The sequence below is a fragment of the Sturnus vulgaris genome, chromosome 4 (assembly GCF_052056855.1).
Source record: "Sturnus vulgaris isolate bStuVul1 chromosome 4, bStuVul1.hap1, whole genome shotgun sequence".
Taxonomy (NCBI): Eukaryota; Metazoa; Chordata; class Aves; order Passeriformes; family Sturnidae; genus Sturnus; species Sturnus vulgaris.
The window spans coordinates 71,138,996-71,164,634 of NC_142246.1; the positions used below are offsets into that span (position 1 = coordinate 71,138,996).

Sequence of the window (25,639 nt, forward strand, 5' to 3'; positions counted from 1 at the left end):
CAGAGCAATAAATCTGATAATATTGTATAGGTAAGCTTGAAGTGTTTAGTGACAGACTGACCATCCTTGTTCCAGAGATTGCACCAATCCCTAAAATGCAGAGGGAAATAGAAGTTTGGAAAGCTGCCTTGTCCTACAGTCTGATATAATAGAATCTTTCTGCTTTACTGGTAAAGCATGATTTTATTTTTTCCCTCTTCCTCTCTGCCTGCCTCACGTCTTCCGTGGCCTGTGAGCTTTCTGTGTATATGTAGGTCAATGTTCAATATAATGTATTTCCTGTATTTAGCTATGGTTTTTTAGGAAGTTTATATGCTTTGTCAAAATGTATAATGCATTTCACACACACTGTAGTATCTGAAAGGAGCAAGAATTTAAAACAAGAAATTAAAAATATGAAAGGTACAAACAATCAAATTATTATCTGAGCAGGAAAAAAACTAGTGTTTCTTGCAAGTGCCCATAATCCTCACTGTAGTTGTGAACTTAGCCCTAACTACTTTTGTGTTCTCTGCCCTCCAGTACACAGTTTATAGCAGAGCATTCAGAACAGTAGAAATTATCATAAAGGTCACAAGGAAAAATAAAGCTACTGTTGCTACTGTCTGAATGTTATCTGTTTGGACTGTTGCTCTCCAAACCTGAATTCCTACTGCTCTTCATTTGAGGTTACATGCAGAGGTTACTTCAAGTCCTGTGTTTGTATACAAACTATTTTATATGCAAAATATTTGCATTTAAATATAAACTGTCTTGAGTAGACTAAAAAATCAGAGTAGTTGATGAACACTTGATCAAAACTGCTGTGTTTGTGCTCATAAGCTTTTCTGTTAGAAAAAATCCTCAAAACATTAGAAATAACACAGTTAAGAATATGCTGACTTGATGTTGATTCCTGTTTTTCAAATATTACTGACTTTCTGAGACTAAACTCAAGTTCATCCATTGATATTAGGAAGTGACTGATTAAAATGAAGATGACTTAGCAATTGTTAACAATATAAAGAGTGGCAACTGTTCTATAGCTGCCACAATTCTGTGAGGTTGTTCATGCTGGGAAAATATACCCATACATCTACTATTCTGATTTAGAATTCTGTAAATCTTCTTATTTTCCATTTTTGCCTTGGGCAAATTCTGCTTGTCTACAGCCTGGTTTAAATTATTTACAACATACAACATTGTTTGTCCAGCAATTAGAATATTTTTCCTTTGGTTTCCTTATTTATAAGGAAAAAATAAGTAATGAACTTCTGCAGTATTTAGATAAAATTACCCTTGGGTTTTGATTTACTTTAAAGATAAAATTAGATCTAGAGGTTTAGCAACACCTTCTTTTTTATATGTGTGTCAGTGCATTGAAACTTTGCAGCTCTTTGAACTGTAGTGCAGCACAGTATGTTCTCCATTAACATCTGTCAACTGACCATTACCTTTCTTCACAAAAAAACCCAAACTTCATGTGCATGCACACAAAGGCTCCCGAGGTAATTTTGGTTTTGGTGTGAAATACTTGAGTCCTTTTTTAGGACTGGAAATATGTGAACAAACATCAGACATTTTCCAGCATCTTGAGTGCTGTTTCTGACTCAGCAGCAACACAAGGCTTCTTGTTAAGGTCCAATAATATATCCAGGGAACAATTTCAAAGCACAAATGTTCAGTTTGAGGAAAACCAGACACTGGCCTGGAAACATCCGCCTTTCTGGACTTAAAATTCTTCATTCCACCAGCTTCACATTCAGTAAGGGAGCAGTCTGCCACACTGCAGTAATTTTAAATGCTCTTAAGCGTTGATGAATGCACCAGAAAATCGAGGCCATTCCAAGAAACCCAGGGTACATTCTCTGGAGACTGAAACATCCTACAAAACCTATGATTGTTTGCCTGGCAGAGAGATTTTTAATCTGTTGCCAATTACTGAAGTCAAGGGAGTTATGTTCAACTGTGAATCTGGCTTATGTTTGCTTTCTTTATGATGTGTTTAAGAACTTACCAAAGAAAAATGGAAATGGAGCTGTAGAAAGGAATAGTACTGGGTCTCTTATAACCTTGTAAATCCTTTGTAGAGCAAAGCTCTTAAAATGCTATTGTGGAGCCTTTTCAGTTGCCTGAGTTTTACAAGCATTAATCATTTTTCTTGTACTGGGGACAAAATCCTGCTTGCTTTACAAATGCAAAAACTGCTTTGGGATTCATTTCATGTCTATAGTGAAAATTTGATCTGTCTTTCCACAGCTAGAGTGTGTATGCTGGCCTTATTTCCTGAAGAGCTATTTATTCAAATAGCCTGCATTGTGTACAGACTGGGTTCACAATTTATTCACGACATTTATTTCATGTTTGAACAGTATGTTTCAATTGAGAATAAACAACGAGAATACAGCAATGACCAAGGAACTAAACAGGGGGTTAGGTGCAAGTAAAGTAGACAAATATGTATAGTAAGTAGATTTTAGTTGCAGATTTTTGTAGTTGGGGTGAAAATGTTCAAACAATAAAAGCGGTTCTGTTTGTATTATTTAACCTGGGTAGATTGTGCTTCACTGTGTTTCCTTCCTCTGCTTAGTCAGTGTGGAAATGAAATTCCACTAAATTTGATAAGTTGCCTTTTGACCTGATGCTGATTTAAGCTCCTAGAAGCTCATACCAGCACGAGGTCACCAACAGGCAAAGTCAGTGAGTCTAAAAATGGTGCAGAAAAAAAAGAGATTAGGCTTTACTTGGGTTCAGATTATTTAAACAAACAGACAAGAATTTAGGGAAAACAAAATTGTGTTTCTCATCTGATTGGTCAAATCACTTTATTATGTGATACAATTTACATCGCTGGCATGCACTGTCAAATAAAGTGTCCTTTGCAATGAGCAAAAGTCTTTAGAAGTGAAAAGTCTTTTATAAAGATAACACAGTCTCTTGCTACTAGGCAGAAATGCAGTGTAAATAGATATTTGGTTGTGTTAAAGCACACCAAAATGAAAACAAACTATGAACAAGAGTTGTGAACATCATCATCTAACATAACTAAAGAAACTAAATTTTCAGTTATACTGTGTATTCAAATGCTCTGCATGTTAACAGAGACACCTCTGAGGGTGAGCACAAAGCCAACGATTTAAAATATCAAGAGAAGATTTTCCTCACATTTACTGAGCAGATCTGTGCATTCAAAAGCAAATGTATGAAATACTTGCATTAATATATTCAGAACTCACTCACAAGTCACAGCTATTTGATAGAAAGATGCTTTGCTAGTGGAGGAATGGGGTGAAGGACAGAAAGTGGAAAATGCTGTGGGGTCCTTCTAAAGCTCTGATGCATTAATATTTCATTTACTAGTCCGAGCCTACTGCTTTCTTTGAAATCACTACATGGTCCCAATCTGGATTTAGCCTGATTTTCTTCTAAACAAGGCTATGTGATCTGTCTGCATGCCTCCCATTAATAACTTCAAAAATGTTTATTAGTTCCATTTCTCTGTGGCAGAGGAACAGATCTCAGAGACAATCCATTGCCCACAGACTTGGTAAAAATAGACGGCGTCGGGGAGGCCAGATCCACTTACCAGTGTTGCTATTGAGGGAAATGCTGCACTGGGAACTCATTCCATATTAGATATGGGAGAATCCACATGGGAAAGAGAGCTAGGAAATCCTCAGCAGGAGGAAAAAAAAAAATCTGGAGTAGGACATGTTAAATACCCAAATTAATCTACGATAAGATACAAAGCCACATGAAACTCAGCATCAGGAATTTTCATGTTCACAGAAGTATTCAGAGATTAATTCCTACTTGTGAATAGAACGAAATTATAAGGCTGCACATTTTTTGTTCTAGGGAAGTTGACAGAAAGTCAGTGATCCTGTCTAAAAACTCTTCACTTCCATGTTTGTTGTGTGTTTGGGGTTGGGAATTAGGGCTTCATCCAGGAGAATGTTTTCCTGTCAAGCCATGTGATCACAGCATTAAAGCCTTTCCAAGATCACTTTGTATCGTAACCTCTTTTGCATTATCAAAATTTAAAAGCACTTTTGGTGATTTTTGATTACATGTACCTTAAAATTAAGCACACATTTGCTTCTGGTAGATGCATGACCTCAGAATTCACAGCACTAGTTTCAATGGGAATGTAAAAGTTAGGTTTCCAATTTCTTAGAATTAAAATAATGATGTTGGGTAAAAATATGCCTTAATGCAAAGTCATTAATCTGATTTTCTGTTTAATGATGTAAAGGAAACAGTTAAAAGAGAAATCTGAACTTGACCTGAAAACACAAACTGGTTTTGTTATTGTAATATGGGCCACAGGTCAGCCAAATATGTAAGAAGCATGCACTTTTCAGGATGCAGGCCCTCTGTGAAATGCATATGCACTGGTATTTATTGAATAGTTAAGGCCTTGATGAGACCTTGAACTATAAATTTCAATGAATTTCAATTTGATTTATAATTTAACTGAACTTAAGTGAAGTTTTGGCATGTACTTCCAGGGCAATAGGGTTAGAGCTGAGCATAAGCCCTCAAGGCTAAGGGGACTTCCACAGTCCCACTGGTGGAATATTCCCAATTGTGATCAAAGGGAGCATGAAGGGACTCTGTGGAGAAACATCTATTTTTGCCTGTGTGGCAGGAAAATTTACTCTGATTATGTGCATACATAACTCTGAGGTGCAAAGCTCATTTTCAGGCATATTATGGCAGCCTTGTTCGCATAATTTTTCTAAATCACTTGTGATTTTTTTTTGCAAATTCGTATTGTGAAATAAATCTGTGAAGTGCTATAGCAATATGATCCTATTCTAAAGGTTTACCACTCTCACATCTTCATTTCCTGACTGGTCAGAAGGATCAGTTGAATTTAAGGGAGACTTCTGTTTGACTACAGAATTTCTGCCAATTTAAACTCATTAAGGCTCTATTTTTCCTGTAATTATTTCTTTTAGGGGAAGTTCCAGCTCAACTGAACTTAGATTTAATTTTCCTTTCTCTTTCATACCAATTACATTTTATAATTGCTATGAAAATTCTTTGCAGATGGGAATGCTTTGTATTATATTTTTTTCTTGCCACATATATGTTTTAGTTCTTTCTAAGCAAATGCCTTCACTCACAGTGACAGCCTTACTGAAACCAAGGATAGTTAATAGTGCTTCTGCAGTAATTTCAGCTGACTGGGCTTGACAGATCCTTCAAGAATTCCCCACAAAATAAGGAGGATTGACAGCACTTGGTAAAACTCGGGGTGTTCATTTAATGCTTTAACAAACAACTAAACTACCCAGGAAGCTTGGAATACATACATTTTTAGCCACGTATTTCTATTGTTTAAATAAGCTGCAAATGCAAGGTGTGTCTCACCAGCAAAAACTATTCACCAGATCCATCAACACCACTTAGGTATAACCAACCACCCAAATATCTGCTCCTAGACTCACACCATGCACCACGTATCAGAAACCCTCTGTCACATGCCAATTTCTATGCAGAGCAGGAACCGTCCTTGCTAAACAACTTATCTATGTCTTCCCAACTGAGGATTCAACTCCAAAGCTTTCTAAACATTGAGCTACATTAGAAGCACGAATAACTGCCCAGCCAGTTGGATTACCAGGCACTGGAGCAGTAAATGCTCAGTAAATAGTGCATTTCACAGAGAAATAAAGGCTGTTCGGCCTCTGACTTGTTTGATAGTTTATTACAAAAATAACTTGCAATCCAGTTCAAATACACTCCTCATATCCTTTGTTCAAGTATCATGGTAGTGATCTCTATTAACAATGCCCTTCTTCCTGGTGTTTTCAGATTAATTGCAAGATGTAAAACTTCATTTAAACTGTCTTGAAATCCATCTGAAATCAGTGACTGTGTGTAATTTCCTGTATCTACATATTGTGGTGATTTAGGTACCATTGCCACAGATTATTTTAACTGTTGCCACAGTAAAAATATTCATGGATTTAGCTCATTATAGAAATGCAGTAGAAAACCATATGGCAAATAAGCCAGTGCTTCAAAGTCTTCCATTTCCATTAGAACTTTTGCAAATCTGACTATATTTAGTAACTTGGAACTCATGTCAAACATACTCAGAAAATCTACAAGATCCTGTGAAATAGTCTTGGTTTAAAAATGCCCTTATTTTCCTTTTTTTTTTTTTTTCCCACATTAGCTTCACTTCAAGCATTTTTGCTGTCACTTTCTACATCATTGCTAGATTTTTGCATCGAGTACATGGATTGCCCCACTTTCATCTCCCCCCTCACCCCAAGAAATGCATATTTTTGCCTTTTGACAAACAGAACAATCTTAGGTGTAAAACTGAGTCTATTCTAGAGGCTGCTAGCGCTGCAGTCATGTGAAAACTGTGCTCCATTCAATTTTGTCTCCTCATTTTTTAACTTCAGAAATCACCAGGCCAGCAAGTAACTTTCCTTCTCCAACTCAAATCTTAGGGCTTGCTGAGCTGGAGGAAGGGAAAATGGCCCAGGCCCTTCAGCTGCTCATGTTGGACGCCTCCATCCCCTTGGCTGTGGATTGTAGTTGGAATCAGCCGTTGACAGGCAATAGTCAGACCTGGAATCCATGGACATTATATCAGGATCCGTTGTGGAGCGCTGAGTGCAGTAGGGATACTGCAGCTTAGGGCCAGCCTGGCTGGGGACAACTGGGGCACACGGGGAGCTTTTTTGGGCTGATAGAAGCCCTGACTGCTTCCCTCCCAGTAAGGCTACACTACCACTTGGGGTTGGAGGCTCATAAGAAACTTTAAGTTTCCATTCATCTGGTGGCTCAGGAAGCGTTTTCCTGCGAGCAGCCGACACCACGTTAGCAGCAATGGATTCCTGCATGCTTTGAGGGGCAAAAGCTTCATCCACCAGGCCAAGGGGAGACCTGGCTGCTGCTTCCCAGGGAGTCAGTCTCTTGCCAGGCTTGTCAGCTGCTGTGTCTGGCTTGCTGAAGTAGTCAGGGGCAGGCTGAAATACAAGAGGAGAAGTAGGAGACATGGCTCCAGGAATGAATGAGGAAGGTCTCCCAGGAAGCGATAATGAGCGGCCACTGCTTCTTCCCTAGGGAGACAAAATACCAATTACAGTTATTAAACAGCAAGAAAGGAAGCCCCTTCACTTCCAAACTAGAACAAAAGACCCTGAAGGCACATGACATCCTGGAAGTCCCTTTTTATGTCTGTGAGTATCTTTTAGAACTTTAATTTACTGGAAAGGCAGGAGGCAGAGAAAGAAAACAGGAACAAAGACACAGAAATTGAATTTTTGAGGAAAGTAAGCAGACCAAAGACAGGCTTTCACTGAAAAAGTACAGTGGCATTAGCAAGTATGCAGCTTTCCTACTACTTAGCTGGTGTCTCTTGCTCTGAAAAGACCATTCTTAATGCAGAAGGGAGTCATGTTGTGAGACTTCTGTGTGTGTTTACAAGATTCTTTCTAACATGAGGCACAGCCTAATTTATTTGATAACAGGCTCTCTTTAGGACATCTGTCCAGGAGCATATCTTTGGCAATCTCCTTTTAAGAAAGGCTTTTCTTCCTCAAAAATTATTAGACTTATCCTAGTTTTCACTTTTTGGAGCACAAAAGTGAACACAAGCAATTAAAGGCGTTAATGCAATCATTCACTTAATACCCCTAATATGACGCTACTTTTGGCTTCTTTAAAAGGCAATGCCCTCGGAATTTCAGTACATTCCGACCCACTTATAGGAGCAATCCATTCATTTTTGACAAATCCTAATCTTCTTAGTAATGCAGCACTTTGAAACAGAAACTGTGTTGGTGAGGAGGTTGTGCTGCGGCAGCCATTTGGCAGCGCACGAAGCAGGTACAGCCTGTCCCCAAGCCAGACCTGCTCTCTGTGTCACACAAATTACATTGTTCTTAAGAGTCTCTATAAAAGTGGTTCCTAAACTCACCAATTTACACTCACTGATTCATGTCCTCAGGCTTAAATGCCTTTAATTCTGAAATCTGCTGTGAAATTCCTGGCTCTTTTGACCAGAGGCTTTGCTGGAATGTAATCTGAACAACATTGCCCTAATGTTGTTACTGTTCCTAATGAGATTCCTGTGAGCATGAACTAGACAGCAGCCAACCAGGTGTGTGAGCATTCAAGGTATAGCTGATCCAGCTAAGATTCACATAGAAATGTCACATCTTAAGCTTTTCTGCCAGAGGAGCTTGATGCATTTAAACCACTTGAAACCAGGTTTTAGGTCATGTTGTTAATATCAGCCTTCTGTATGAGAGATGGAATCTGAGGAAGAGACTTCAGATTTCATAATTTTCAGTTAGTTTGGTCATACTTAGCCTGAATTTCTTTAAAATGGTGTAGTGACATTTAGAGGTTATGTCATGTGAGTTTTGACATGTTTCACAACTGATGCTTTATGACAGGGCTATCCTTTCACCTCTTAGCTATGATCAGCTATTTCCAGTTTGCATTTCCAGAGAGGAAACTCCCCAACATTATTAGTCTCACCCACACACCCCCTTATATTAGAAATTATTCAGATAACCCAAACCACAAGAAATTAAGTGGGAAGTAAGAATATAAAGCAATTGAGAAGATAAGGTTGCAGAGAGAGATGAAGAAGTTTACCAAACAGGTCCACCTCGTTAGTCTATTTGTGTTAGCTCCTCTCAGGAGGATTCTGGAACAGAAAAATTTCCTTTTTTCAATGGAATTCCAGTTCAAAGCCTGTGAGTACTTTGTAGGATTTCAGAGATGCAGAGGGAAATGATACTGTCGAAACAAATGTGGGATAAAATATCTGGCTTTTCAAGATATTTAGATGAAGGTACTGTTTAGTCTGTCCTGTTCAGAGAAAAACTCCAGAGTTCATCAAGTTATGGGTGTATCTTTTTGATGTAATCATAAGTTATAAAGCAGGAACTAATTTTCTTTGACAGAGAGTTTAATCAGAGATGTAGAGTTATTAAGTGTGTTTCACTAGTTTTATCAAAATGAATAATTCTATTGTATTATTTAGGTAGAAGTCCTGGTCTGGGCTTCCGTTTCCCACTTGATAGCTTGTCTTTAGAAAAAGTTCTAAAGACTTTTATTATTATTATCAATAAGAAATAGACTGGGTTTTAACTTTCAAATGCCAAAATATGAAAATGCACATCTGTTTCCCCTAGCTTTGGTAAAGTAAGGATAATCTCTGCTTCCATGAAGTAAGGACTGAACAGTGTGTGGGTTTAACTAATATTTATCTTCTTGGATTGTGAGAGGACAAAACCTGTGAGGGGAAATAGCACTCCAGATGATTTACCTGGAAGGAGGTTGAAGTATATGGGAAGAATCTTGTCCATTCTATAAAGGTCTGAAGGAATTTGAGGAAGAAGTTAAGAGAGATCCTCACTTACTAACTAATACACTGCTTTGGTGTTCAGCCCCTTCAAGATAACAAACACAGACTCTGGAATTAAGGCAACTTCCAGTCACTAGAATTCATCATTTGTCTGCTGGACAGCAGCAGCCAGACACGCTAATACTTACTAATATTTCCCTTTTATATTTAAATCTTGGAGGCACATCTATTGACAAGCATGTACTAGAAGCAGTCCACAAACCCCAGACACAGTAGAAAATATAGAGTCTAAGTAGAGAATAATTTGTCTCCCCTCTGTTCTCCCTTAAGCTATAAGAAAATCATAAAAAGAGAGGTAGATATTTTCCATTCTTCACCTCAGAAATCAAGGGAAGAGAGAAAAGTGAAATACTACCAGAATGATTACTTTATCACATTTTGTATTCCTGTAATCCTTTGATAAAACAGTTATTAGAATATTGAAGTATTATGCAGCAAGACAAACTAGAAACTTCTACACTGATTCATTTGTTCTTTTCCAGTTCCTGGATGTTTTCAGAAGGAAAAACCTTTTCTACAATAATTATTGAAGGGAAAGTAATTCCTAAATGTAAAGAAAAGGAAAGGCCATTTAGAGCTGTCCTTTGAAATCACAGAATCCTGGCAGCTGCTGAGTGCAAACACATTAAAGTGTTTAGGTTAGCTTTAGATTAATACCGATTTTGAAAATGCAAACTAGTGATAAACTGCTCACTGAAGCAAACATTCATGGCACTGCAGGAATCTCTATCTTTATAAGATGTGTGCTAATAGAAACTAAAATGTATATAACATTACTTCCAAAATTTTCCATATATAAGCAAATGACTGTAAAAGCAGTGCTTAGGTGTGTGCACATAGAGATCCAGTTAATGTAAGATGGATGAGTGTGACTGTCTACCTTTGATTCAATGATATCTTAATCAATAGTCAGGAAAATGGGTTATTTGGAACTTACAGCTATTTCACTTTTCTTGTTAATTATTAAAAGCTGAAAGAGAAAAAGAACAATACTTAGGTTCATAAAATAGTGCAAATTTTAAAGGCAGGAGTCAGAAAGGTATTTTTTCTTTTCTAGACTAAATAAGAATGCATAATACTTCTCAGTGAAATAATTTCCCAGCAGCTGTTTTTGTCTCAGGTGGCACATCTCAGTAAGAGAAAACTGTGGGTATGTGTGTGTGTTTACATGCCACAACTGCCTTTTTACCAGTCAAGGAGACAAAAGTGGGTTGGGCTCTGAATAGTGCAGTGAAACTCTCTCCACATAAACTCTTCCCTAATGAAGTCACTTCAAAAAATTGGACCTTGGTGCCTAAGTCATTAAAGCAGTTTTATTTTTATCTTTTCATTATGGTCCTGGTCCTCAATCCTATATCAAAGCACATTAAAATCTGAGTTGACAATAGTGCCTGAATGCTGTTTACACAGAAAGGGGACAAAGGAGGAGGAAGCAGATAAAACAGTTGTTTTATCTCAAAAAGTGACTCTGTCTTTATAAAAAGCCCAGAGTGATGCATTTCTCCTTTGGCTTTCTATGGGTTTGTAATGGCCACTGCAGTTGGACTTAGAGAAAATGGTAGGACAAAATAAATAATACTGAATTGTTATGCTTTTCAATTCTTTCCTCCATTCCATTTTTTTTTAACATGAAAGAAGCACTTCAGCTTTTTTAACTGAGCTGAGTATGGAAGGGAGACCTATTGTTAATATTACAGCTTTATTTTTGTCCCAAACCATTTATTATTTAAACTTTATGTAATGAAAAACTAATTTCTCTCTGAAACGCTGCCAGCTCTGCAGTAAATGCTACAGCTATTTTACAATACAACTGCCAAAAGTTTTGAAATAAAACGTGAAAATAATTTTTATTTGGAACTCTTGAAAAATTTTACAGTAGATTAAAATGGGAAAGAAGAAATTTGGCTAATGACTGGGGAGGGAGGGAATCTCTCCTGTCTGACAACTAAAACCTTGTCAGTGGCTGAGAGCAGGAATAGATTAGAATCACATAGTTCAGGCCTGATCCTGACTTCCTCAAAGCTGTCTTGTCAGGGCTTGATTCTGAAAATGTATAGGGAATTTTAGGACTGGCATCTAATTTATTCTAAATTCAGATTGTTTCTACGTGTGGTGTTATTTCAGGGGAGAACAATCTTGTTTTCATAATTTGTATACAAAGTAATGAAGCAGTCAGCCACCTCACATAAGCTTTGTCACAAAATTTGTGACAAATTTTGCTTTTGAAAATAAAGTCCTTTTTAGTTGTCAAGTAATGGTAGAAGAGGAAAGTAAATTATTAGAATTAGGCCTTCACTAGTGCAAAATGCCTCTGTGGTTAAATAACATAAGACTCTTGCTAACTTGTCATAAATTATTTAGTTAGCTCACTTCACACCTGTGCAAATGAAAGAAAATCAGCTTTTCATCATCATTTAGTCTTTATCCATATGCAGTTCTCAAAATACAAAATACGGAAAGCAAATGTCTGAAACTTTTGGCCATAGGCATTTTAGATTTCCTCGGAATAAACTGTTTATTTATTCTCAGGAAGAATATTTGCTGCCACCTTCTGGATTTCACATTGCACAGCTACCAGTGCAAAGCTGGTCCTATTTTCTGACCTTTCTACCTTGAGATGTGCTACCACTGCCTGCTTCAGAGCTGGTTTGACACAAATCCTTGTGTCTGAAGTGTCCCATATTTCAGTGTAAACGTCCCCGTGTCTGAACATTGGCACTGAGAGCCTTCTGCAGGCTCAATAGGAGCACCGTGATTTTACAGCCTGTTCCAGCCCCATATCCTGGGAAGTAGGGGAGTTTTATTCATTCCTACAAGTATCTGGTGGTTCAAACTCCCTGTTACAGTGGGTTCCATGATAATATTCCAGGGTTTGTTTTGGGTCTTAAAAAGCTGCCTCGAAGCAATGCTAATGAAGTTGGCAGCTCAGCTGGTCCAAAGCTCTGAAATGAAAGCACCAGTGCTGATGCATTTTGATTAAATTTCAGGATTTCTGCCCCACCAGTGCCATTTTAGGGATTCATTTAGGAAATATTAGGGTTCTCTAACATAGGAGTATTTTGTAAAAAATGGTGCTTTTGCAGCTTGGAATTCATAGCTGCTGCCTGAGGATTCCCTTTCTGAAATTCCACCTGGAGTGTGCTGGCTGTTACCACTCACAGAGGGATGTTAGGGATCACATTGACAGAGTAACTGGTGCATGTGCTGCTGGGCTCTGGAGATGCCTTGAAGTGCCTTGAACTGGACACCCAGGGCCACAGAGTGTCCTGGTGTCAGTGCTGCTCAATCTGTGCATTATTTACTCATTTGTAGAATGCAGCAGTGTGAAGATGAACTCTGGCTTCTGAATGATTTGGGTGCTAAGGGCAAAAATCCGTAAGAAAATAATTCTGTATGAAGGGCACCTTTTGAAGAGTGTGCATTGAGTAAGGAATGGTGTTGAGCATGGAATGGTGTAAAAACAAAGTAGCAAAGAGCTGTTTGTCAGATGGGCATCCCTGGCTGGAGTCCTACAGCAAAAGAAGACAGATATGACATGACTGCAGATTTCTGGTCACACAAACCAAGAAGGTTGGATTAAGCTGACACAGGCAACAAGAATTCCAAGTGCCTCGCTTTGCAATCCAAACAGTAGTGTTTAATAATGTTTTTCTCATAATTTTGCATACACAGTGTCAGGTGCTTGCATCAGTGCTACTTCAGTACTCTAGGAAGAAAACCAAGTGTACCCAGATGCCAGATATTTTGCTTTTGTTTGCAGTATAGAGCTATGTACCGACAACAACCTGCATAGCGAAGCTCTGAGAAGTAGCATACTCACAAATCAAAGACAAAAATCACTAGCAGTTATTTATGGGATTTGGGGAAAAAAGAATCTTTCTTTTAAAAAACTGAAAATATTTGTCATAGGTTTTTACTGTATAGAAACTTTTGCTCCTAACATAAATGTTGAATTCTTTGCTTCTCAATCAGTTGTGCTCCATGTCACCCTTTGTAATCCAATGTGCTCCTGTGATTGGGAATGTTTCTGTAATGTTTCTCCTTTTCTTCTGTTTGTTGTATGTTTCTTAAAACCATTACAATCTGCTGTTTCAGATCTAGATGGAAACATCAAGAGAAACACTCCATCTGTTCAACATTTCAGTCTTGACACCTATTTAGAGATGGCCTGGTTATTTTATAGCATCTTATCTTTTTTAATTGCCTGTAATTATGAGAGTAGTCTCTGATTTAAGATTTCTGTCTTAAAAACATACAAAAGAATCAGGATTCTTGTTTGAAAGTGCTGGTTTTACATTAATTCCCCACACAGGAAGCCTTCATCCAGATAGTAAATCTGTAAATTCAGGAAGTTATTCTCATAGCTGAGTTTTCTCAGCCTAAGGGAGAAACCTGCACAGATGTTTTGCATGCACTGCAGTTAAAATGTTTGTCAAGATCAGTACAATCAGGAATAGATTTTTCCTTTAAATGCTGTAGAGGATAACTGGAGACTTGATGAGCACATAAAGAAAAAGTCTTTGCCTGCCTTACTTAAGGAAGCAGATATTAAACCCATGAGATTATTGTCATATGGTTTGTCTTAGCTTCTAAAGGAAGAGTTCAAGTCTGCATCTGTAGAGATAATTTCAACGTAGAGCCTAAGAATTTTTTCTACTTTTTAAATAATCTGATAAAAACCTGAAGTGCTTCCTTTAGTAATCAACTAGCCTGAAAACCATTTGTCAAACATAACTCTTGAGTGATTCTGACTCCTCCTTTATGTAATGGCATGCTAAAGTAATATGTGCTGTAAAATAAGACCAGTTGTTGTCATGGGTACTGTGAAGTTGTGATGGTGGCACCAAGACTGCCGTGAAATAACCAGGCTCACGTATTTTCCCAAAAGATCTACCAGCAGTGAATCATTCAGAGCTTCTGAATCCACAGGGTTTTGAAGACCTTGTCAAGTTTCTTCTTCATATAGTGTTTCCATTCCAAGCTGGGCAGAGTCATTATAACATACCATTATGCCAAGCTGTGTAATTAAGATTTGCACTTGTCGTGCCAAACCACCAAAGCAATCAGTGGAATCCCGGGTGTTTGACTTCAGGTAAAGAAAGCTGCATCATGTAAAAAGGCAAGACTGGAAGAGGGAATCTTTTTAGAACCAAAGGGTTTGGAATTTTAAAGCTAGCAAATCTGGAAAAGGATCCTGGAAAAAAGAGAGGAGAAAGATTTTGCATTGTGTTAGTTGTTGTCATTTCCCTGTTGTTCCCCTGCCTCACAGTGTACTGAGCATTCCCCACTGCACACAGCTGGAGCAGCAGCATGTCATGGTCAGGCTGGTCCTTTGTTCAGCTCTCATCCTGGATACTTGATAAGCAATGCTCCTCCCAGATCACATCATCTGGTGTGAAGTTGTCTTTATAACTGCTTGCAATCTTTTATCAGAGTTCAAAAAAAAAATTCAAAAGAAGTCTGGAAAGAGTCAGCTGTCTCTGTATGCTGAATAGGTGAGCCCCTCTTGCTGATTGTTCTTTTACCTTCAGTATTTCAAAATCCTCTGACAGATATTTTATCCTGTGTTGTCACTCTTTTTTTTGTGGAGTTTTGTCCCCCCGAGCTTGCCTCCCTCTAATCCCAGTAGTATTTTCTCTCCAAATTGCTGTTCTTCCACTTAGCACTAATTTTTCTATCTGAACTACAAACAAGCTCCACACTTCCTATTCCTTTTTGAGCCTGCTGGTACCTCAACCTCTTGTTTTTTGTTTCTTCCTTAGGAGAGCAGAAAGCAAAAGAATAAAGCTTACATGTAAGAGATGATAATGTTTACATTCTAAATGTTCCCACAGGAAAAATTCATGGAAATATCTTTCTGGTTGTTTCATAATATATTCTTTTTTGGCAAGCAGGAACATGGTAAGGGTGGTTCTTCTAGAGAGGAGAGAAGGAGTTCCACAGTTCTTTAAAGAACTAAATTTTTAGTTAAAGAACTAAATTTTGTCTTTTATTTTTGCAGCAGAAATTTTAACTTTTTGTCTGAAAGCTACTCATCTCCAAAACAAAACTTTTCAATTCAGTTTTATAGCAAGATGTTTATAACTGAATCATAAATTGAAGGTATATTAACCCTTGATTGAGGTAGCTGTTTTTATAAAAGGCTGTCTAGAATATGAGATCAAAACTGGTGCATTATAATATGCATTATAATTATAATATAATATTATAATATTACAGTCTATGCTGTAATTAAATGTGTTAAAATAGTCATAAAACACTTAAATTCCTCTTTTCATGTGAACATACTGGAAGTATTGTTATTGGTGATGGCTTAAAATTCACTGTTAAATATGCTTCCATAGCGAAGGTGACAATTGCATCTTGGCAGCCTTGCCATATTGTATAAAATCATTCTAATAGCTTTTTCAGAAAACCATTTCCAAAAGCTCACTGCCCTTTCCAAGTGAAACTTCAGACGGCTCCTCTACACAAACAATTCATTTCCTTGACATTTCAGCTACGTTTGACATTATCTTGAGCTTTTCATCTGGACCCATGACAATGAGCAGCTCAGCTTTCCTCTCAATATCTGCTTCACGGGAGATTACATCTTGGATAAACCTGTTACTGTAGGTAGATCAGTCTTTTGAAATATTAATAAGAATTAAAGACTTACCTGATTAGTAAAAAGAGCCTTGAAGCCAAGTTGGATCCAAGTCCCATGAGTGTAGAATGATGTGTATATAAGAAACTGAATTCAGAGTTGGGCTTTGAATGAGATTTTCAAAAGATCCAAACCGAGTTAAGACCACTAATGTCATTGAGACTTTTGTTTTTAACTCTTACTGGTGCTTTAAAAATCCTTCTGTCATTGTTCTAGGCCATATAAAATAATTGTATTTGAATCCAAGTGGGCTCCAAATTCAACCTGTCAGCATAGATGCACTTTCTAAGCTCCTGTGTCTCATTGCCACAGGCATCAACACTTGTGGAGGAAGGACAAAGCTGCTATAAATCTCTTTAGGGAAATGTTCTTTTGGTGGTGGGGTGAACAAATACAGAAGTATGATTATAATTTACAAATGTGTTTTACAGGAGAAGAGTAAGCAAAAACATGGAGGGCAATAGGAGGCTGATTGGATTTCTGTGTCTCTTCACAGGACTACTTACCTCTGGTGGGGGATCTTTTTTCCAAGTACATGCTGATGTCTTAAATTCTACATAAAATAGTGTGTGCAACTCCAGACTGAACTTGGAAAGAGGGGAAGAAAGGAGGGAGGAAAGGGAAGAGCAAAGGGGTGAGGAAGGAGAGGGAGGAGATTTCATATTAACAGGCTAGCATAGGGAATAGACTTCCCCCAGAAATGCACTGGCAGTCTGTACATGAAAGTGAAACAAAAAACCAGCAGCCAAACGAAAGAAAAAAAGCCATAAACAGGCAGAGAGGAAAGGGACAAGTTTAATGATAGAAGAAAAGTACAGATATTGACAGTGGAAAACAGGTAGAAGGGAGATCTCCAAAGGACTAAAATATTGCTACTTTATATTTCTAGGTAAATGCAGTATAAATATTTCTTGAGTTTTCCAATTCTTTTCCCTCTGAATTTCGTATAATTTTTCTGAATTTTAAGGGGGAGATGGACCCCTTGGTCATTTTCTTCTAATGCAGTCAGTATCCCAATCTAAAATTTCAAGGGGAGAGTAGAATTTTGGAGGTCCAAAATTCATAGGAGTGTTTTTTTATTGGTTTGATTAGAGTTTTAATTCAGCCTGCTTTCTGCATGTGCAACCAAATGTATTCTTCTCATCTTTGATTGCAGTTTGAGTTACCATCATGGGACCAAACTATGGAGATTTTGTTCATACTTAGGAATGTTTTCTTCATGGAGACAGATAGTTCTACAAACCCTGCTGTGATATACAAGGTCCATAATCTGGTCTGTAACTAGCTGAATGATAGTTTTAACAAATATACCAACAGATTCTGCCGTCTTTATTCACAGAGTTATGCTTTAATCTTTAGCTTCACACTTGGGATGGATTTTGATTCCCTCAGTTGTAAGAAACAGCACCTTGTTTTAGCTCTAGCACCACTGATGCTGATGAAAGCCATGCTAAACTACTCAAATATTCACTGCAGGATTATACAGTACATTTCAACACCACAGGCTCTAGGAAGTTTTCCCCAGTAGCAGTATTTCAATCCTTAGTCCCCAATATGACAAGTAAAAGTATAGGACCAGAGTAAAAAGATTTCAAGTGGGAAGAAGCACTGTAGAGGCCCAAGAGAAAATAATGAAAAGAGTACAAGAGGCCAGTAGGAAGGCAAGGTCATAATCACGATCTACTGGTATTTTCTGTGGCACAGAGTACTTTGGGAGCAAGAATCAGCACTCTGCACTATAGGCAGCCCTCCAGTTCTCAGTCACTGTGCTTTCACAAGAAACTGGTGCATTACATTGCAGCTGCAAAACCCAGCTCACCTCTCTGACTGCTCAATAATTCTGATTTACAGGCTTCTCTCATACTTGCTGGGTTCAAGGCAAACTCTGGCTAAAAAATATGCCTACATGTGGGATGTGAAATTTCCCCAAAATGGGAAAATTTAAACAATTTGTCCAGCTGTCTTTCCACCTCTTTTTAGTCTTCATAACACTCCAGCATCTCTTATAGCACGTTCTCTGTGAAATCACAGAGGCAATTCATGATTTTGGATCACAGCTGATCCACATAGCTTACAAGCTAAGCCCCTGGCTGATCAATCAGATTCCTGTGGAAGGACCTTCGAGCCAGGACAGATTCTGAGTGAATTCCATGAGGCTCTATGCAGGCCAAAGGTCAATCCAGTTGTGTTCTGCTAGTGATCAGTCAGAGTCTAACACTGTACCTATTTTATGCTGTGTTAATAATACATATTACTATTAGTTAATAAGGCACTTCTTTAAAAAAACAACCAACCACCAAAGTCCTCAAATCCCTAGGTAATTAGAACACAGCTGGGGAGAGGGGACAGGAAGAAAGCTGTTCTCTGTTAGTTTGACATACCAGGAATATTGCTCATTTTTTCTATCCTTGTAGTCCTAAAGCAAAAACCTAGTGTCCTGCTCACTTCACGCAATGGCACCTCTCCATCTCAGGGTGTCACGTCTATAAAGCACCTGATAAAATGCATAAATGTGCTAAAATTTTAGATCTATTTTGATTCCTTTAAAAAGTTCAAATATTTTGGACCCAGATTTGAGGTGATACATCTGACATTCTTAAGTAAGCTAAGGAATACCACTGGCACAGTCTGTGTGCCGGGTGACCACTGCAAACCAGTGACTGCAAGCAAAATGGACACTAAGTTTCTGCTACCAGGTTTACTCTTGAATAACCGATGGCTTCCACACCTGTGCAGTGACTCCAGCTTTCTTGGCTGAAAATTTTGGCCTCGGAGCAGTAAACAAAGAGGATGTGGTGGTTTCTGGCTTAGAGAACGCAGAGTAGCCTGTGGGTGAATAGGATTCATTCCCTGGGAGAGAGGCGTTTGACGGGAACGAAGGCTGGGAGCCGTAGGCTGGCACGGAGTAGACCGAAGAAGGCCGGGCCCTTGTAGGAGAGCCAGCACCAGGTGGAAGGTAGGCAGGTAAAGGCAGTGTTTGCTTGGAAGTGGACAGCTTCGATGTCTGCTTCATGGCAAGGCTTTCCTTAGGAGGTTGGAAAGTAAATAAAGATGGATCGAGTTGATAGGGTTGGTGTTTCATAATATCCAAAGCATTGAGACCTTTCTTAGGTTTTCTTTTGGTGTTTTTGGTAGCAGCAGCGGCCTTAGAGGAAGCCTTGGTAGCAGCAGGAGGGTAAGATGGGCAGTGGATGGGATTATAAGCAACGGGTGGAGGTGCTCGGACATTAGATGAATATTTCCAAGAAGCTGGTAAAGATGGAGTTGGAGATGAGGCTCGTGCCATGTTTGCCTGCACAGTCTCTGAATCCACCACATACTTCTCCATTCGGGAATGCCTCCTGGCAAACAGCTGTGCTCCTTTCCCGCTCATAGCTGGTGGCATCTCGAAGGGAGGCTTTGTTTCTCCAGCACTTGGGGTGACTGGTGTTGCCTTGGGGGCAAGGTTTGGACTCGCCAGGCTGGCCTGAGGCCCTTTGAAAGGACCAGCAAGGTCGAGAGTGCTTGGGGGATGGACGGGAGAATGAGGATACTGCGGAGATTTGGGTGGTGCAGGGTACGCTGCCTGAGGTGAGGCTGGCGCTGGGAAAGAAGGAGGCTTGTTGGAAGCCGCAGCTGAAGGTGACCAAACTGGTGAAACTGGAGTACCAGCAGAAGGAGACAGCTTGAGTGAAGGCTTTGGAGCAACAGGAGGAGGGGCCTTTTGTTTAGATGCTTGAGTCTGCATGAAATTGCAAGCTTCTGCTCCCAAACTGAGGTAGTCTTCTTCAGGTCCTGACTCAAAACCAGCTCCGGTCCCTTTTTTGCCCTCTGCGTTGTGTACAAGGGACAGCAGGGCAGGATTAGGACTTACTTTGGGTGCGTCTTTGAAATTGAACATGGGTTTGGAAGTGCTTCTTCTCTTTGCCTCCTGCAGTATGCCGGTTCTTTTGGCCGGCACGGCAATCCTTTCATCCCTGGATGCGATGTGTTCCGTGGGCTCGGGGACTACCCACGCGGGCGGGGCAGCCTTGCTGGCCACAGGAGCTGAGACAGGTCTGTAGAAAGCCTCCGCTGGTGGGCTGACAGAGCAGTAAGGAGGTGGTGCTGCTGCATCTGAAAGGGGACTGGTGACATTTCTTACGGGTGAAAACGGTGCAGCTGCTCGGTTTTGAACTCCAGAAGGGAAGGGTTTTGCAGTTTTATTCAAAGATGCTGCTTTTTGGGCTCCAGAGGACTGAAAAGAGAGGTTTGTGCCAGGTGCTAAGCCAAAGCCATTTTGTTGTACCACTTTGCTGTGATTCTGGCTCACGTCTGTGTAGCTTTTGCTCACACAGGTCTGCTGTCTTGACATTTCCTCCTCTTTTGACTGATAGACGGAAGAGCTCACTTTCTGGAAGTTCTCTGTCACGGTGGTTTCCCTGTGCTCCTCTGTCTGCACTGTGCTTGCCTTCATCTCCTCTTGCTCCGCTGTAATCTGATCCATCCTCTGCCGCCTCTTGGCAAACATGAGGGCCCCTTTCCCTGTGCTGTCTGCAAGCGTCTGCATCTCCTCTCCACTTTTTGTCTTCTTTTCCACCTCGAGCAGACCGCTGTCCCAGTCAAACGTCACGATCTTACCGTCCTTGTCAATGTCAGAGAAAAAATCTTCATCTATTTCCGACTCGCTCGTTGCAAGCAAACTCACCTCAAAAGTGTTTTCCTTGTCCCCCTCTTCACCTTCACCCTCTTCCCCCTCGTCCTCGTCACGTTCTAGCTCCCCAGTCCCGTAGCTGACTAAAGTGTATTTCCTCGCCCTTTGGCGGCGCTTCTTGAACATCAACACCCCCTTGGAGTTGGGGTTGGGAGCTGCTGTCAGCAGCAGTGCAATGCTTTTACATTTAGATTTGGCTTCTTTGACCTGCTTCTCTGACAGGCTCTCGCTTCGTCGGAGCCCTGTGGAAAGAATCAAAGTGCACATTAAATTCATGCACACCACGAAATTCCAAAGAGGCTAACAAGTGCATTTTTCTGTATTAAAATTTGTTAAATATTAAAACATTTCTTTTGTATGGAAGGTTCATTATACTCGAGTTTTTCTCACAGTATCAGCTGTGTTATAAATTCCATACCCAGCATTCCTTGGAAACACACCCATGCAAGTTCAAAGCCTGCATCTCTTTCTTTAGGACAGTCTTAGCTCAACAGCAGCATTACATATGTCTTTATTTCTAGTATTCTTAACTTTTATTCCCAGCACCAACAGGCAGGTGATATTTTCTCATTTATCCTGTTTCTGGTCTGCTGTTTTCCAAGTATTTGACTACAAGTTCCTAGGCTTACAGTGGCCATTCCCAGCCAGGCAGGGAACGACTGCTTAATATCTGAGACCAAATGAAACTGAGCAGATTCTGTCCAACAGTGGCAGCAGTTTCTGCCATTTAGGTGTTTGTTTTAGGTATTTAGGTGTTCTATAAATTGCAAACTTGCTAAAAGTCAGCAGGCTACTGTGTATTAGCTGTTTAAAAGCAAGTATACATCCAGAAGGGCATACACAGAAAAATATTAGCATTAACTTTCAGCCCCTTGGTATATGTGGGAGTTTGTCCATGGTACTCAATGAAAGCACGTTTCAGTCTTTTAACAAGCATTACTTGCCTGAATATAACTTCTGTAAGATGTAACATATACAGAATATTTAGTTTGGAAATGTGGCAAGAGTGAATACACATTTAAGAAAATAACCAAGGAGACTCAACTAACTTCTCAAGGGTATTTACTGAAGTATCAATGACAATATTTCTGAAAGCATAAACTACTGGTCATGTGAAAGAGGAACAAATGCAGCTGCAAAGCTGATGGATGCACTGGACATCAGTGTGACTGTTTCCTTGTAATGGGACATGGAGCATGTGCCTCATGGGGCAATGCCAGTCAGGTGGTGTTCCTGCTGCTTTCCCTTCCTCGTACTCTACCACTGAACCTCATCAATGACAGCCTCAATAGCTCCTCCCTTCAAAAAAAACCTGGAATTTAAAGCTATTCCTGACTAAATCAATAGTCACAAGGAAAAAACATGCCTCTGATAGAAGCAAATAGAACAGTAAATTATTTTGTATCTTTTGCTGGCATAAATAAAACAAACTTATTAAAGAAAGCCAGGCTGTGTGTTTTCTAGTCATGATCCTTTTAGCCATGTCAGTAAATGGAGTCTGATACTTCTCCTATTAAAGACAATTGGAGTTTTGCCATTATGCCAGATGGTTGCACAACTGGACCAGTGGTCCTCACAAGAATCTATAAAAGAGAAATCAGCAATTTGTAATATTTTATTGTTGGAGAGCCAAATCACAAAATCCTTGGCTCAGTCCAGTGACAATCCAATTGCTTACAATAGTCACTGAAGATATTTTCCAAAACTATGGGTTGTAGTGTTAGAGAGCTACCTATTCAGGTAAATATAATCTGAATAATATTTACAGAGAAAATTTCTGCTAAAGAGATCAAACACCCACAAAAAAAGTCCTTCTCTAGTTCAGACTTAAATGCTGCATTATAACTTGTATTTTTGCAGAAAACATGCATAGTATTTGCTGCACACAGAGCATTCACTATACTTGGCAACTTGTTTTTTCTAACCTGGAGATAAGTTAATAATAATAATAATAATAATAATAATAATAATAATAATAATAATAATAATAGTAATGCAAAAAAAAGAAATTTATTAAGTCAGTTGTTCCTAGGGATAATGACCTGCCACTAGTTTAGAAGAGACTGAGATTGTCATAGCTGACGTGGGAAAAGGACAGGGCTTCTGTTCTTCTTGAAAGAAGAGTTTACCATGTAAAAAGTAGTTCATTCTTTGTACTTTTGCCTTTTAAGACAGGCACTGCAAGTAATTCCCCAAGAAATGCAGGCACAGTCCCACAGTTGGTTCTGACTTTGCAGCCAAAATGTGAACCATGTGCACTTTTCTTTTATACTTCATTTAATGTGCCCAAAATATGTGGGTTGCATACAGACACTTAGGCATAAGAAACTGCCTAATCCACTTGCCAATGAGACACAAATGGTTATCATGCTAAAAATATGCTTCCAGAGGAATTAGCAGTGGGTTAGCAAAGGAGTTCCAACGCTGCATATGAAATAGTTTGTTGTTACAGTATCTCACTGCACACATTCAAGCACCTTTGACATACTGCTACTAAATCCCCAGACAGGATTCTTCACATTGTTGGGAAGGAGAAAGCAACTGATAGAAAGGTCCCAGATGAATAAAATAACAAAGAAATAAATAGATTAATTAATAAATAATACATGTCTACACCCAGCTAATCAATATTAGCTCCAGGGGCAAGTTTGCTTCCATATAAACTTCTTGGACACATTTTGAAGCTGACCTCTGGGTCTGGGAGTCAGGAGAAATAACATGTTCACTTTACAGTCTAGAGAAGGCTGACAAAACCAAAAGGATCATGTAACAGTTATACACATGCTGGTGTCTGTCAAAAATCTCTTCTGCAGACAACACGAAGCTTTGCTGCTAAACTTTTTTATTAACTTTTCAAAGCAGTGGCATGGCTTTGGTTTTAGATGATGCAAATGACAACGCAAAGCTTTTGCTATAAAAGGAGAAACCCACGGGATTCACTAAGACATGTGCAAGCAACTTGCTCTTTTTGTTACTGTTTTACAGATTGCCACTGAATATGAGTTAGAAGACCAGCAGAGTTCAGCCCTTCCTGGAGATGTAAGAATTTTTAATTGGACAAAGTCATGAGTTAATTTCAAAGTGGAATTCTACTAAGCAAAGTTATTCAGTGCAGTTAAGGCATGGGTACACTCTTGGCTCATCACCAGGAGCATTGTATTACCTTGAAAAAATATATAAAGCAGGAACAGAAATATTGTTTAAAAGAAAAAGAGAGAGGGGAAAGCCAGAAAACTGCAGAAAAAAAATCTCTAAACATTTTTTTTTCTGATGCATTCTAAATCCTGAAATTATATCGAAAGCCACAAAAGATGCCCCCAGGCAGTGCAAATGGTTAGATGGGACATACTCACTTGCGTGCCTTGCCCTGTGCTTGAGAGGTCTGTGCTCCTTTTCCGAGTGCTTGCTGTCTTCTCCCTGCACTGTGGCTTCTGGTGAGATTGCAAAGGAGAGGAGGGAAGGAGGTGCTTCTGACTGCCCTCCTTCTACTTGAGAATCAACACACCCCCTTTCAGACGGAGACCTGGGCGCTTCCTTCTGCCTGTCTGAGCAGTCTAGGATCACCTCCACCCTGGGGATAGATGGAGCTGCACCTTGGATCCTCTTGACCTCCTTGCTGCTAGAAAAGTGGACTACTTTGTTTGACCACTGGATGTTGCCCTCCTTCACACCCAGGGGAACTGCGATGAGGGGGCTGCTCCCGTCCTGGTGTGCACTGGGTCCTCTGCCTGAAGGGGGACACTTTTCTGCCCCCAAGAGAGTCACGGCAGGAGCACTGGTGGCCTTGTGTGCGTCATTTGAGAGGGACAACTGCAGCTCAACCACAGCACCTGGCCTTTCTTCCTCGTCTGTCACGATCACTTTGGGCGTGCCTATCACTTTAGCAGGAATTCTGTGGCTTTGTGTGGTCTCTTGTTTTGTTTCAGAAAAGTGTGTGTTGCTTTCTGCTGCTCTGTGGTGAGTCCCACTGTAAACCTCTGTGATGCATAAATCTCCATGGGGTGTCTCTTGCGCTGTGTTCATTTGCAGTGTGGTGTTCTCCCTATAGTCCTCAATTTTTATGTTCTCGTGCTTCCCATTTTCTCTTTCGGCATTCAAGGTTTCGTTTATTCCACTGGAGGATCTGCACATACATAAACAATTCAAGAAATGAAGATGCTGTAAGCACAGCCATTGTAAATAGAGTTACAAAAGCAATTTCTGCATAGTATTTCACCTCCCTAATTAACTGTGGCACCTTCTAGCAGGTCCACTTAAATAGAAAAATATTCCCAGAATGTAGAGGTCTTAAATAGAAGCATCTTTGTATCTTCCAAAATTCTTCAATTTAGCAGTCCCGTAAGAGGGAAATTACATGACACTGGTAGAAATATGACCCACTACTAACCTGAAATGTGAAATTGTATCATTCTTAACATCAGTGTGCTTTCACAGACACATTTCTGTTATAGGGTTTCCAGAGAAATGCTGCTGAGACTTTAGAGACAATACTGCTTCATATTTCACATGTCCGTGAGAAAATTAACTTTGCCTGACACCAGAGGAGTGGTTAATTTTTGGCTCTGCAGCCACTACTGCAACTGTGTTAGGCACCATCCTTACATGTGGTTCCTGTCCCAAATCATTCACTCTCCAAGGAATAGAGAAGTACTGGATAGGGATCAGAGGGAAGGAAATGAATATTTGAAATACACATTCAAAGAATTCCTGTGAGGATCATCATCCTTATATATCATGGATTAATTGAAATATTCTGGGCCTATTCCAGTGATCCAACATAAAAGGGTAGTGAACCTATACAGTATTTCCTACTTGTTTAAAAATATTATATTTCTAACTGGAAAATGTAATTCTCACTTCTGAAACCTACGATATATGTCAGTGTAGCTCCTTTTTCTAAACTATTCATTTCTCTGGCCCAGTTAAGCTGATT

The 25,639-nt window shown here is 39.5% G+C and overlaps 1 protein-coding gene across 1 annotated transcript in view; it reads right to left on the reverse strand.

Annotated features, from left to right (window-relative positions):
- Positions 1-2,787: 2,787 nt before the first annotated feature.
- The window catches only part of SYNPO2 (synaptopodin 2), a 77,203-nt gene continuing 54,351 nt past the window's right edge, over positions 2,788-25,639 (reverse strand). The window contains exons 3-5 of the mRNA XM_014886629.2: positions 24,060-24,829; positions 18,763-20,948; positions 2,788-7,067 (exon numbers count right to left, since the gene is read on the reverse strand). Coding sequence (XP_014742115.2) covers positions 6,501-7,067; positions 18,763-20,948; positions 24,060-24,829 — 3,523 coding nt within the window. The 3' untranslated portion in view covers positions 2,788-6,500. The remainder of the gene's footprint in view (positions 7,068-18,762; positions 20,949-24,059; positions 24,830-25,639) is intronic.